Source organism: Erpetoichthys calabaricus, chromosome 14 (genome assembly GCF_900747795.2).
Source record: "Erpetoichthys calabaricus chromosome 14, fErpCal1.3, whole genome shotgun sequence".
NCBI lineage: Eukaryota > Metazoa > Chordata > Cladistia > Polypteriformes > Polypteridae > Erpetoichthys > Erpetoichthys calabaricus.
Genome location: NC_041407.2, coordinates 26620604 through 26635405, shown reverse-complemented (window position 1 = coordinate 26635405; position 14802 = coordinate 26620604). Strand labels below are relative to the sequence as shown.

Here is a 14802-nt window from a genome sequence, read left to right as displayed (position 1 = left end):
ATCTGGTGTGGTAGAGGCTCTCACATGTGGCTGTCACCGCTTCTACGAGTAACATCAGGCGCAAGTCACTGTCACATGCTTGACTTTGCTGAAAACTCATTAACATATCTGGGATCTGCTTTTGCCGTCAGGAGGAGCTATTGGTTAAGAAAAAGAGAAAAATATACAAAATACACAAAATCAAGTAATATTTGAAACTGTGAACTAATCTGTAGTTGAAGTTATAAAGAATGTTTTTCTGTCATTTTATTTTAGATTTCAGACTTTGAAAATTCTCAATTTTTCAATGTGATTTTTTTGAAATTTCAAAATGTTATGCATTCCATTTGTGGCATCTCAACAAAAATGGAACTTTCCTGACAAATTTCCATGAACAAGAAGTGTGCCACATTTCACCAGAATTAGTCCACTGAGAGCCAGGTTGTTTCATGTGGACAGGCAGACTGGACAATGACCGTATATAGATGGTTGTGTGGTAGGTAGCGGTACTGCCTTATACTGTAGATTTAATGTTCTGGGTTTAAATCCTAGGCCTGGATGTTATCTGTGTGGAATTTTTATGTTCTCCCAGTGTCTTTGTGAGTTTAGCTTACACATCCCTAAAGACATTCAGGTGTGGTTAATTGCTAATTTTAAATTGTTTCTCTATGTATATGTGTAGACATTGTAATGTAATGTTTGTTACTTATACATATAAATACTTCTGTGTATTTACAACATGATCATTGGCAGCTTAATTGACTTATTCTAGGTCATAGAGTAAATCAGTTCTACCATGTGAAGCAGCAACCTTAAGGTCCATCCATCCATCCATTTTCCAACCCGCTGAATCCGAACACAGGGTCATGGGGGTCTGCTGGAGCCAATCCCAGCCAACACAGGGCACAAGGCAGGAACCAATCCCGGGCAGGGTGCCAACCCGCCACAGAACCTTAAGGTCTGTAATTCAAAAGCGGTGCATTAATTAATAGTTGTCTTTAAATTGTTCCTGGATGACTGAATGTGTAAATGAGTGTGCCAGATGAGGATGCAGCATTCCTTCCAGGGTTAGCTCCTGTCTTGCAGTTTCGATTCCGAATCCCTGTGATCCAGTAATGGATGAATCAATGCATACATACATACATACATACAAAAATGGATGGTTAAAGGGTCAAAAAGTGCATTGAAAGTTTAGTGTCACTATTCTCCCCAATGATAAAACATGGTATCTCCCTTAATCGACATCAAGCTTAGACTGAAACATAAAACACACCTTTAAATGATCCCTCAGGACAAAGAACCGATCACCAACAATGCACTGCAACCAATACTAAGATCATTTGAAAGTGCGATTTAAATTGCAGGTCCTGCAGACCGACCCAGCTGTCGGGATTACCTTGTCAAAACGTCAGGGACAACTGCAAGCACGAAGATGGAAAAGACCGACGTGGCTGGCAGAGGGCAGTCGTGTGCATAGCACGCTGCGTGATGACGTCACACACGGTCCCTAGTTACCGTATCCCTGCTCACTATTCGCCTCACTCCCTGACAACGGCAGCGATGGCGGATCCTGGAGTCGCTGCAGCAGTAGCATCCACCCCGAGCGGGGAACTCGTCAGCTTGCCGGGGGGCTCGCAGCGCCTTCTCTTTTCCCATGATTTGGTGTCGGGCCGGTACCGGGGCTCAGTTCGTTTCGGACTGGTGAGGCTGATCCACGGGGAGGAAGACTCAGATTCGGATTCCGATGCTGGCGGTGGAGCCCCTGGAAGCGGCGCCGGCGGTGGGGCAGGAGCCGGCAGCTCAGACACGGAGAGCGTGCCAAAGGACAGTCGGGCCCGGCCACTCGGCAGGGGGTACGTCCGAGTGCAGTGGTACCCCGAAGGCTGCAAACAGGACATTCGGGAAACCAAGGTGAAAGGAACCGCCGTATGGGTGTGCTCTCCTGTAGGACGGGGCCGTAACAAAGCGGTGTGGCAGAGCCCCGGATGAACTAGAGGCCTTGCTTCTGGAAGCCGCGCGCCGGGGCCTATAGTGAAAGTGCACGCGGGGTAGCAAGGGAATGTCGCAAGACATCCCCGTCTGGCTGTTTCTCAGGGTTTAGGGCACCAAACGAAGACCACCGGAGTGCATTGTGGCGTCCGGCGAAACCTGAAGGGGCTGGACTTTCCTTGAAAGTCGAGGCGGGGCCGGGGCTGCGCAACCTGTCGGGATTGCTCGGCGCCCGAGATGACTCGAGCTCGGCAACAGGAGTACGTCGTCGTTGTAACTCTAAGGAGTGCATCTTGTACCTTCACTATTGTAGTGGTAATGTTAAGGAGTTCAGCGAAATGAGAATGGGGATGGGGGTGGCGGAGACGAGACGACCAGTCGTTCTAATGAAGCCTCATACAATGGAGAATGGAGGACCGGTTTTTTGTAGCCAGGTGAAAGTGACCTGAGATTCTCTCATCTCTCGTGCCCAGTTGTTCGCAGATAGCGCAGGACATCTAATTTTAATTCTTGATGGCCCACTCTAAAATTAGCTAGATTATACACTTTTGCTAGCGCGAACTCGGATAAATTGAGCATTTATTGTATGACATTCTGTACAGTTTATAATCGAGCTGCGCAAGGAACGCTCCCATTGAAGGTCGCAGAAAAACTGACAGTTCCATCCTCTGTTGCTAGGACTTGTATGACAAAATTCCAATTGAAATTTACCTCCCGATTGTTTTCTCTTTCCAATCTTTTGCCTGCTTGTGCAGAGTTTGATGCATCACAAAAGACAGGAGAGTTAATGGTCAGTTTGTCAGTTACAATTAGTGAATTTATCCCACTGGCTTTCCTTGTGTAATATTAAACATGGAAAGGCTACAAAGTCCCACTGCACTCAATTTTGGCCAAATCATTTATGGATCATTGTTCCTTGCAAATGAAAGCTGAATGGCAATCTGTATGCTTTGCTTCTTTGTGATCAGCTTCTCTTTGAAAACCTTGATGTCAAGCCATTGATTACTTTTTGATGTCTAATGTGCCTCATGGTGTTTGCCTGTATTATGTGGACAATATGATCCGCTGTGGCAACCCCTAACGGGAGTAACCGAAAAAAGAAGAATAGGGCATGTTCCCAGCTGTGTTAGTGTTCTCATATCTTAACTGCTCAAATCAAATCCTATTTGTCACATATTTTATACATCGTACAGTGAAATGCTTAGGTGCTGAACTCTCAAGACTTTACATTAAAAGAAAGTAAAAAGAAAATACATAGTAAATACCCAACTCCATAAAAATCAATATGCACAATGTCAACATTATATTACAATTGTGCAAATATATAAGTAAAAAGTCTGAATTAGCATAGGTTGCCCTAATTTTGAATATTTATAAGAAATGTAATAATTTACTTCATGAAGTTGAAGTACATAGTAAACAAGGAGAGTTGCATCAGATGTTTGAAATATTAAAATGTGTGTTTCGAATCAATGTTTAAAGTCTCAATTGTAATAGAACTTTGTAATATTCACCCCCTGATAGAGGTCAATACAGGGCTAGAGCCCTAGTAGATGATAAAATATAACATCATATTCATAATTGTTTGCCGTAAAGTAGTCTAAAATGGTGCCTCCCATGCTTGTGTTTGAAAATTGTAATTGTTTAATTTTCTGGGAGTAGCTTTCAGAGGGTAGGACAACCGGTAAAGAATCAAATATTAAAAATATTCTATTCGTGATCAGCAACCACAAAATAGCATAAACCAATACTCCACATGCCTATTTTACCACTCCTCAAATTTTTCAAAGTTTTGTGTAAAAGAGTAGCTTTGACCCTTCGTATTCCACTAGGGGGTGAACCCCTGGGGTCAGGTGATGTGTCAAGCTCAACTTCAGGTCCTTCTGTTTGTATTTGCTACTAAACAAAGAGCCGTTTTGACAACGTAAGATGAAACGGGCATGAGTGGAATAGTATAATATATAATAAGTATAAGCACCACAAACCTGATATAGGTGTATTGAATGAATGCGTAATTAGGCCTTGAGCTGTAGTCGAAATCGCCTTTCAGGCCTCTAGAGCTTTAATCGTAGTCGCCTTTCTCTTTGAATTTTTGCGGCCGTAAATCCGCCGCCTCCCGCGATGTTGGTCTCGTAAGGTTTTTCGGGCAGCTGTGCAGAAGGCGACTGCGCATTCGGCTTCGGATGGACGTGAGTGAGTGAGGAGACTGGCGAATTATGTATTAAGATGACATCAATTGGTTTACTCATTGTTATCAGCATGTGATTTTCTGCAAATAATCTGGTCCAAAATTACCTACAAATTGTTTTTTAGGTAAGGTTTTATTAGCTAACATTTTTTTTTGTGATTAAGAAAGCTAAACATAGGTGGGAACCCCTGAAAGTTAATAACATTTTGCATAGCTAAAAATCCAAAATGAGTCAAATGATATATCCTATGTGGGGATTTTCTCATATTGGAAGCAGTTTTCAAAGCATTCATACATAATTTTTATTAACACAGTAGCTTAATATAGTAGAATTAACAATAAGTCATCATGTAGCTCAAGGCACTGTCCTAGTTTAGGATGTGGATGGACACCTTCAGGCAGCTGTAGCATTTCACTAATCACAGTACAGAGAAAAAGCCATTGTTGGAATAGGTGGTATCTATTTCCTTTGCCCATCCAACATCACTTGGTATAGATGTCCCGGAGGTTAAAGAGTGTACATCCAATGATGCGTTCTTTTCAGCAGAACCTTGTGGTCCTGCTGCAAGCTGTTTCCAAACCAGGTTCCTGTTAGGATACTTTTTGATGGTGGATTTATAGAAATTCATTGGTATATAGGAGGACAGCCTAAATTCCCTGAGCAGTCTGAGGTGGTAAAGGCCTTGTTGCACCCCCTTCATCAAGGTGTCAAAATGCTTGGTCCTCTGTGATGTGGACAACAAGGTATCTGAAACTGTCTACCAACTCCACCTGTGTGCTGCTAATACTGAGGGGGTGGTAGTGCCTCTACTGTTTTCTTGCAATGTCCACAGTTAGCTCATTTGTCTTGTTGACATTCATGAGTAGAGTGTTGTCTTGACACCAGTGTGACAGACTTACCTCTTCATTCAAGGAAGCCTGCTCATTGTTGTTAGAGATCAGGACCACCCCTTGACAATGATGTTAAAATCATGGATTCAGAACACAGCCCTGTGGAGCCACTGTATTGAGGGTTGGGGATGAAGTGTGACCACCCACTTGGGGGATTTTGAGTCTGCTCTGTAGCCAGTTGTGAGTTGATTTGTCAAAATACCAGCCTTGTTGCAGAGGGCTTGATGCGCGCTACTTCTCTATTATGACCCAAAACAAAGATGAGTTAGCTTTCCGAATAGGTACTCCTCGGTGTAAATGTAGCTGCACTTATTGTGGCTTCTCCAGGGGACTGCTAATGAGTGATGTCAAAAACAAAGTGATGCATGTAGTAGAGCACAGCTGCTACCCAGATTGGTGTCAGAGGCCAGAACAGTGTATCTAATTTTGATGCAAAACCTATTAAGACAATGATGGGTGGCAGTCTTATTCTTTCCTAATAGGTAGTACAGTATGTCACTAGTTGTGCAACAAGCTCTGCTTATCTGCTGTGGATGTTACATCTGCTCTCCTCAAGTATGCTGGTGTGGAGCCACTGGAGGTCAGTAATCTCCACCCATTTTGTTTCTGCTGACATTCATATGGAAGAGAGAACATTCTACAGTCATCCTGAAACCTAGGTTTTGTTGGGTGTTTTCATAATGGTTTCATTTTTTGTAGGATATGAATGTATCAGTTCCAGAATTTATTTATTTATCTATTTTTTGCTGATGTCATTGTTGTTGTTGTACCTCTTTGTGTTCGGCATCTGTGAGCCGGATGCCTTTCTGTGGTGTGCTTCTCTCCTGTGAACTCTGCCTGACCTAACAATAGGTCCTGCATAATTTTTCCTGACATGTGCCTGTTCACACTGCAGCATATGCGGGCCTATTTTAAATGCGGTCCTCTTCATCAGCGGCCTGCGTATATTGATCAGAATCCCTGGGCACTCTGTGGATCCTTGTTACTATAGAAAAACAGCAGGCAGCTAGAGTGAGGTGCATTAAATAGATCATATAAGAATCACACGGAGGTTCTTTGTGATGGGAGCAACCTACTGCAGGCGGCTGTCTTAATGAGAGCCCCTTCAAGCCTCTGATTCCTGTCCAGTTCATGGAGTTTTACTGCAGTCTGTTCAGTGGGTTATATTTGCTGGCACAAGTAACTTATGTTGTAGCTGCAATGGAACAAGAATATAACATGTTGCACCAGATTCTTCCTTTTTAATTTTTTTTTAAGAATTTCTACTATGTTTTGTTTGTATAATTTCTTGAGGTTGACTTTTTGGTAAAAGGGTGAAGCAGCATTCCGTTTATTTGAACTTGTATAGTGTTTGAGTGCACAACGTGATTATAGGGAAGAATACTAAGTGAACAAATCCATTTGACACTGGGTGGAGCCATGCCATTTCAGATAAGTTATGAGTGTATAATTTGATCAATTTTATTAAACTTGCAAAGTAATTTCAAAAGAGTGAATGGAGGTTGCAGGTGACCACTCCAACTTCACGTAATTCTTCTGAAAGACAAATATTTAACCCACAATGCCATTAATTCCCAAAAAAGTGAATTTTTCATTTTCATTTACATTCTAAACTCGCCTAGAAATATTATTTCTATAAATGACCCTATAAGAAATACAGCTGCATTTGGAATAGGAATGGGCACAAATAATAATAATAAAAAAAAAAAGTTTGCGAACAAAAAAAAAAAATAGTACTTTGAATTGGAACATTTCTTCATAATGGATCAGTGTTGCAGGGATGGCCTTTGGCTATGCTGACCTAATATTGGAATATTCACTTATATATTAATATATTATATATTAATTGCCATGTCCATCTTGACTCCAAGAATCCCAAGGTATTCCTCCTACTGTTCTGGACCAAACAAAAAATACAGCTGGATCTTTTGGTCATATGCAGCCTCTACAGGCAACACCTGTGTTAAGCAGGCTTACTAAATCCAGTGGTGATGATATTTCTGTGTTAGTAGAGAAGCATAAACTGATACGGAGAACCTTTGTTTATGTTATAATGATTAGTTATGATAATGAACAATATTTCACTGTGGGATTGTTGTCAGGAATGGAATAAAATATCCTTTGAAAACATGGTAGCACAGAATCAACGTTTTCCAGAGGTCAATAGAAAAGTAGTGTTTTGTTAAAAAGTCTACCCTACCAATTTTCAGTGCATGATATTGATGGGTTACACCAATTAACATTTGATTTATCAGTTTACTGCCTAAAATGGGTAGAAACAAAGTGACTTACAAACGTTAAGTGTTCTGCTGATCCATAGTATTCTGGCAGGTTACCTTGTTTAAGTGGCATAAAAACAGATTGAAGCTTATAACACACAAGCATGCAATGAAAGTGATTGGGCTTGTCTGCTTCTGCTTCATTTAGGTGAGGCAGCACAAACTGTGACTGGAATAACTGACTTCATGACAGGGGAGTTTAACTCCCAAAGACAGTACTTCAGATTCTGTTCTGTCTCTTTCTAAATATTTATTTTTCTAGCCAACAAATACGCAACTGCTCAGCTCAGGAAAACAAACTTCGGTTGGAAAGAAATATTCAGATAATCTACTCTGTAATGTAAACTGAGAAAATCCATTGCAGAAATGAATTTGTGAATATTATTTTCATAAATGTAATGGTATTAGTGAATTATATTAGGATGTCATCTAGCTCAGTCGGTTTCCAGACTTGGTCCTGGGGACCACTGTGGCTGCAGGCTTTTTTTCCAGCCAGATTCAGAATCAATGATTAGAACTAATCTCATTTAATTTAATTACCTCGTCTTTTTTCTCTCTTTTTATTCCGCATTCAGATAACCACAGCAGTACAATTTTTTTTTAATTTATAAGACATTAAGAAATATTTCAATTTTTTGTATAATTTTAAATGCTTAACTCTCTTTTGTTATTTTTGTACCATTTTGACCACTTTTCTGTGTAGTTTGTTTCCTTCATTGTACGTATCTTAATAATGATAATTAAAACCAAGCAGAGCAGACACCTGGGCAAACAACACTGAATGATGAAAGACTGCAACAACTTCTGCATCAGACCCGCTAATTAGTAAATAATAGATTAAATAACCAGAATACCTGGAAAAGTAGAATGAAAATCAGGATGACAGTGTTGCTAAAAAAATAAAAATCCAACTACATTATCCTCATATGATTGTATTTTAATAAAAAATGACCAAACTTTATTCTGTTTAATTTCTATATTGACCTTAAAATGCAGAAACTGGTTGGAACAAAATCCTGCAGTCACAGTGAGTCTCCATGACCGAGTTTGGAAACTAGAGCTCTAGCCTAATACATCATCATTATAAGGTATACTTTTGTAAAGGTAAAAGGTCGGCATTTGATAACATACTGCACAGGGCAAAGTTTCAATGTGGGATTGCAGTACCCAACTTGCAACAAAAGGGAATGGAGTCTTTAGTTTAGTGAACACATTTTAAATTTATTTAATTTAAAAAGTTGGAGCTTTGGACTATTTTTCAGGAACAAATGGGTTGTCTTATACAGTTTATAAATGTCTATGCCTGGAAGTGTGTGTATGTCTGTCCAGCCCAGAAGTGAGAGGTGGAGTTGGGGTAAGGGCTCTGCCTTCCAGGAAACAGAAAACTCGCTTAGCCGCTAATAACACAAGTGAGGCCAGCACGTCAGCAAAATAAAACCTCAGAAGAAAGACAGTCGCTTAGCTGCAAACACTGGCAAAACGCTATCCCTTTTTACTTTTCCTCCCGCCGCTAATGTACGAAAGATGCAAACACATCGGCAAATCGAATCCTCTTAGGAGAGAGATGCCCAGAGTAGTTCCTTCCAATTACCTGACATCTCTACATTTCAGTTTATTTTCTGAAGATTTCGGTAGTTTCTAGGACCCAGGGCTTTTTACAGCATGGGCTTACATGGCTAGTAGATTTATAAATGTATAGGTAGAAATGGAAATACAGGTTGAGCATTCCTAAATCAAAATTCCAAAATATGAGCCTTTTTGAGCGTTGACATGAGGCTACAAATGGAATAATGGATGAATGTTTGTCATGTGTGCAAACAGCGGATTGCAAGTGGTGAAAATAAACATATCCTGTTGTAAGCGAAAAACCTTTCTGTAACATGATTATGCATTTGCATTTGAAAACATCTCTGAACTAGTGGTAATAGTGAATAATACGTTGTCACCGGTGCTGTGTGGGCTCTTTTGTTCAGTTACGACAACAGTGTGGGAATCAATGTAAGGTTGAAAGAATTGGCAGCTATATTAATGAAAATGTGAATTATAAAATATGCATTTGAGGTAAACAATGTGTCACATCCCCTTAAAAGGAGGTGGAAAGGATTGCAGTTAAGAGAGTTGATAATGAAGAGCCATAGGAGATACAGATTTCCGTACTCAAAATACCCAAATTAATAAATGTGCCTTAATGACACCAGAAGGAACATGGACAAAGCTACTCGGCACCCACCTGCTGACTGCATGTCTGAACAAATAACTAAAGGAAGTTAAGATTAATGTCTAATTGAAAATGCAAACATGCCATGCCAGCATATAGCTGCAGTACAGTATATCCATAGACCACAATGCTTGTCTAAGCTCTATTTGCTGCTGTTGTGCCATATATAGTGGTGTGCAAAAGTATCCAGTTCCCTTGAAAGTAGTTTTCTGCATGACAAAATATTTGCACTCGTTTATCCATTCAATATTTTAATGTGAACTCTTGTGCTGTAAAATTACATTTTTCCTAATTCAAAATAAACCTTTTTCTGTAGATATTTAACTGGGGAAGAAAAACTCTTAAGGCAGTCATGTGGCATAGTGGTTAAGGATTTGTCCAAACCCTGCAGTTGTGGATTCAAATACCACCATTGACACTGTGTGACCATGAGCAAGTCACTTTATCCGCCTGTGCTCCAACTTAAAAAAGAAAAAAAAAAAAGTAACCAGTTACATCTGTTAAATGTTGTAAATCAATGGATAAAAGTGTCAGCCAAACAATAATTTCTGGTCCCAGGAAGTAATATAAACATGTTAATAATACAAACATTTACATTCCAAGGTACAATTGTTGGTGTGTTAAGTGAAGTTATAAAAGCTAAGTACAGTTTGTTTTTGTATTTCATGTACTGTCTAAATTGATGAGTGTCATTTTTTTTTACTTGTGGGTAAAATACAGTTTTATCATTTCCTTAGGAGCTGGGAGGTATGGGATTAGAATTGATTATGTCTTATTGAATCAGACTCCTATGAAAGAAATTCTCCATTAGACAAACACTCATGTTAAACTATATGTGACTCTAAATTTCTCTTGAATATCCTTTTTTTTTTCTTTAATATGTTATGCATGCGTTCCTTCCATTTTTAGAACAGAAATGGAAGGCATTCTTTGTTAAATCTATGGCTGCAAGAAATTGTCTGCAAAAACTAGTAAAACACTACATAACAGCAACAGCTAGCCATTGTTAACAGATATCTTATGTAATGTTTTAATCACCTTTACCCAATTAAGGGTCCCATGGGACTGGTACCAGTCGGCCGGCAGCATTGGGCATGAGACAGGTCACAAACCTGGACAGGAGCCCATCCATCACAGGACTCACTCACCTATATGGCCATGATCTTAAAGGGACAGACTTGAAATTTTCAGTTAACCTATTCCACAGGTCCTTGGAGGAAAATCCATGCAGACTGGGGATAGCAACACATGGACAACAACCTGATGCAGAATTCAAATCCTGGATATTTTTTTTTTTACCTCTGGATACTCTGTTTTACCTTCCTCATCCCTGATATTAGGTAAACAGTGATTTCAAATTGACCCCAGTGTGACTTTTCATCATGTTTGGGCATCGCAATGCAATGGACTGGTGCCGTCTCTAGCGCTGTTTCCATCCTTGCTGGGCAGACTCGGCCCCCAGTGACCATTTGTTGGTTGGAGTAGGCTTAACAGTAATAAATGATTAGAAAAGGTGTGGGGGTGTCTGTACAGTGGAATATGTTGGTGTTTTTCACCTCATTTTGTTATTTCGGTACTTGCATTTCCAAGTCCATCAGAACTGCTGCAGTAAATCCTATACCAGAGTTGATTTTTTAAGTCACAGGAAAAAATGATCTAAATATGAAAGATGAAAGTTGCAAGCGTATTCTTATGAAAATCATGTACACTGGAACAATGCATTTTGGTTGTGCATGATAGTGTACGAATTTACTGCAAAAACAGTGGATTAACTGTCGACATTTACCTAATGGCAAGGTACATTTATATAGCCCACAGACTTTTAAACACAGACTTGGATATATTCGGACTGTATTTTATATATAAAATATTCTGGTGTTTTAAGATGCCTTATAAAAACAAAGCCTCAAACAGAGCTAAATTTAGACAGCATACCTGTATGTGTTACCTGCCAAGATCAGGACCATCTCAAGGGGACAGGGTTGTAGTGGGTGATGGCATGAAGAAAACCCAAAAAATAGCTTGCATAAAAATGCCTAACATAAGGGATAGGGACCAAATGCTACACTGGGTACAGAAACAAAATGTTTCACTTAATGGGTCTTTTGAAACATTCTGTACACTAGGAGCAAACTCAGAAAGGACATAGAGGGTGACTCAGCAAGAGTTCTAATGAGACACCTGAAGGTATTGCTAGGATTAGCAACACACGTGTGTCACCTCAACGCTCTTCCTGCCAATCCACATAAGAATTCTGCATTATTTGGCCCATGACAAATAGTGTCCCTGCAAACGCCATTCCTGACTTTGGGCCCTGCTCACCCCTTGAGAATTCCCTGACCAAAATTCACAGTGTTAATGTGAGAATTGCCAGTTTTGCATTTAAAAAAAACATACTGTATTAAGTGAGATGAATTGAGCCAGAGGATTTTCTTATGAGGTGTGCTAGATTGGCACATGTGTGCCAACTGGAATATAATTTCAGCATTAACCATAGTCAGATTAAAAGAAAGTAATGCACTGCAGTATACTGCACAAATGTACTGTAATAACTAAATGTTTTCAATAATAAACCACCATATTATCATGTTATGATCCAGGAGTCAGAATATGAAAAAAGTTTGGTTTTGTGGTCATTCTCAACCTTAAGTAATTTTCTTCAGAATATACTGTCTATAAGGCTATAACATTGCAGATTTATACAACATAAAATGAGCTAAATAGTTGGTATTAACTATCACGCTAATTTGTGAGAGATCAGTCACTTAGTATGCTTATGTCCAGCTGTGTTCTTGTCCAGAGCTATCGGATCAAGTCTTGTTTTGTTTTTGCATAATGTTGTATTTTGATGAGTAATGTAGAATTCCGTTTATGAAATTTTATTGAAATGATTAAGAAGTTCTTGAAGCTGCGATGACTCTGCTTAAAATATCTACCTGAAATTGGGACATCCACAGATGTTATAAATGGTGCTTTTTTTGGCTTGATTACTTGTTAATTCAGCTAAACTGCTGTGAAAACACTGTTAATATGAGGAGATAGACACTTGTAAAACTAATATATATATATATATATATATATTTATACACACACACACACACCAAGGTTATTATAGTTTTGCCTTTTTATATTAGTTTTTATTTCTATATTTTTTTCTGACCTTACTTGGAAATTCAGTTTAGTTTTAGTTTTCCTTCATTGTGTATTTTTAGTTTTAGTTTAGTTTTTATTTCACAAAGACATTTCTATTTTATTTATATATATATTAGTTTCAGTTTTAGTAATTATGGCATGGAGCGCCTACGGAGTTAGTTTTGTGTCACAATCAGACAGAACTGTACACTTAACAGATTTGGATATGAGTTTAATGTTAGTGGAAGCTTACTACACTGCCTGGTTTACTATCTGGTTTTGTTTTTGTCTGATAAAAACAAGCATAATCAAAACTAGACACTGAATATGAACAATTTTACACAATTTTATCATTTTTAAAATATTTTCTCATGAAAATCACAGGGGCTTAGGAAGAACAGGGCTCTTAGACTTGAATGAGTGTGCAGACCCCACCTAGCTGTATTGAGGGAAACAAAGAACAACAAGCATGTAGTGTCAAGGTTAGGGGCAGTGAGACTTGAATAGACCACCATAAAGGACAGTAAACCCATAATGAGCTGAGCAAGAGCAGGTAATAGGAGTACGGACAGACATAAAACAACAGAGATCTCGGAGAGTCTGAGATTAAGAACAACATATACATTATCTAAACCTGTTTATGCACAGTAGGATTGCAGGAAATCTGGAGTCTACCTCAGCAGGTTTGGATGCAAGGCAGGAAAAATCCCTGGTATGCAATATGTATGATAAGTCTGATGTTAAGAACAAAAAGAATATGATATTTCAACTATCTATTTTGAGAGACAGAGAAAAACATTGAAAAAAGGGAGACAAATATTTTAAAATATAATTCTACTAATGAATTACTTTCACAATATCAGGTATTTTGAGTTGTGAGTATGAACTGAAAAAGATAAATGAATAAATATGGAATAAATACAAAAACCCGTTAGTATGTTTAGTTTTTCATCACTTGTCAGACTGTCTACCAGTGTTTGTATCGCTTTGTTGTTAAACAATGTTTTTAAAGCAAAAGTGACTGGTCAGCAACAATATGCTGATCTTGTATGATGACTTAGTCAGTCTCTCGATCAGTGCTGTTTTATTTTCAAAAACCGGGAGTGCTCTCCCCTCGATTTTCTTGTATACTCAGATATGGGGACGGACATTTGAGGAGTAAACCGCAAGACAATGTTTATATTTTTATATTATGTACATTAAGGAACCATCAACAACAAATCAAATTAATAATATATTGAACAATTATTATAAAAGTAAAGTGGAACAAATCGGACTCTGCAGCTGTATAAATAAAAAAAAAAATCGAATATGTGTTCAGGTAAAGTACCACTTCCGGGTGATGGATTTGGCCCAAAAGTTAATACAGATCTATAATTGTGGCGTAACAACCACATGCCGAATTTTAGATAGATAGATAGATAGATAGATAGATAGATACTTTATTAATCCCAATGGGAAATTCACATTTTATCCCTCTATTTAGTTGCGTTTTTGAGTTATCGTGTTTATGCACAGACACACACGCATACACACACAACAATATTGTTTTTTGGAATTGTGTGGACACTGGTTAGTCTAAAACGTCAAGATTCATCAAAATATCTTGGTCGAATTTTTTCAAGATACTATACTTTGTCTATACTTCATATATGAGAACGTAAAAACGATTTCTCCAGTGCGAAGTGGCAGGTGAATTGCTATCAACAAAAAGCAGACACCTGAGAAATAAACTGTAACGTTACTCACTCGTGATTTTTCTGTTCATATGGGTAAATGTTTTGTTGACAAGCACATTCTGATTTCAGCCGTTTGAATTACATCTTGATATACAACAAGTGCAAAGAAAGGCGGCACGCAAATCGCTTTCTATTTCTCACACTTTACGCACCCGCACTCAGCTTGCTCTGTCACCGCAAATGCTGTGTGAACAGCCGCCCTCCGTCACCAGCCGCCGTTCACTGGATGAATATATGTGGGCGGCTCGTGGTGGATGACTTTCTGTTTAAGAGTTAAAACTTACAAGGGTTAAAGACTAACGGCAAGAATATTCATTCAAAAACGAAAACTAAAAATATTTTAGTAAATTATTATTTTATTTCAGTTAGTCTTTCCAGCTACTTTAA

At 38.7% G+C, this 14802-nt stretch overlaps 1 protein-coding gene across 2 annotated transcripts in view; it reads left to right on the top strand.

The window, feature by feature from the left end:
* The first annotated feature begins 1372 nt into the window (after window positions 1–1372).
* Window positions 1373–14802, top strand: part of LOC114664763 ((E3-independent) E2 ubiquitin-conjugating enzyme UBE2O) — a 74468-nt gene continuing 61038 nt past the window's right edge. For both annotated transcript variants that reach the window (XM_028819012.2, XM_028819011.2), the window contains exon 1: window positions 1373–1890. In XM_028819012.2, the coding sequence (XP_028674845.2) occupies window positions 1468–1890 (423 nt within the window). In that variant the 5' untranslated portion in view covers window positions 1373–1467. The remainder of the gene's footprint in view (window positions 1891–14802) is intronic.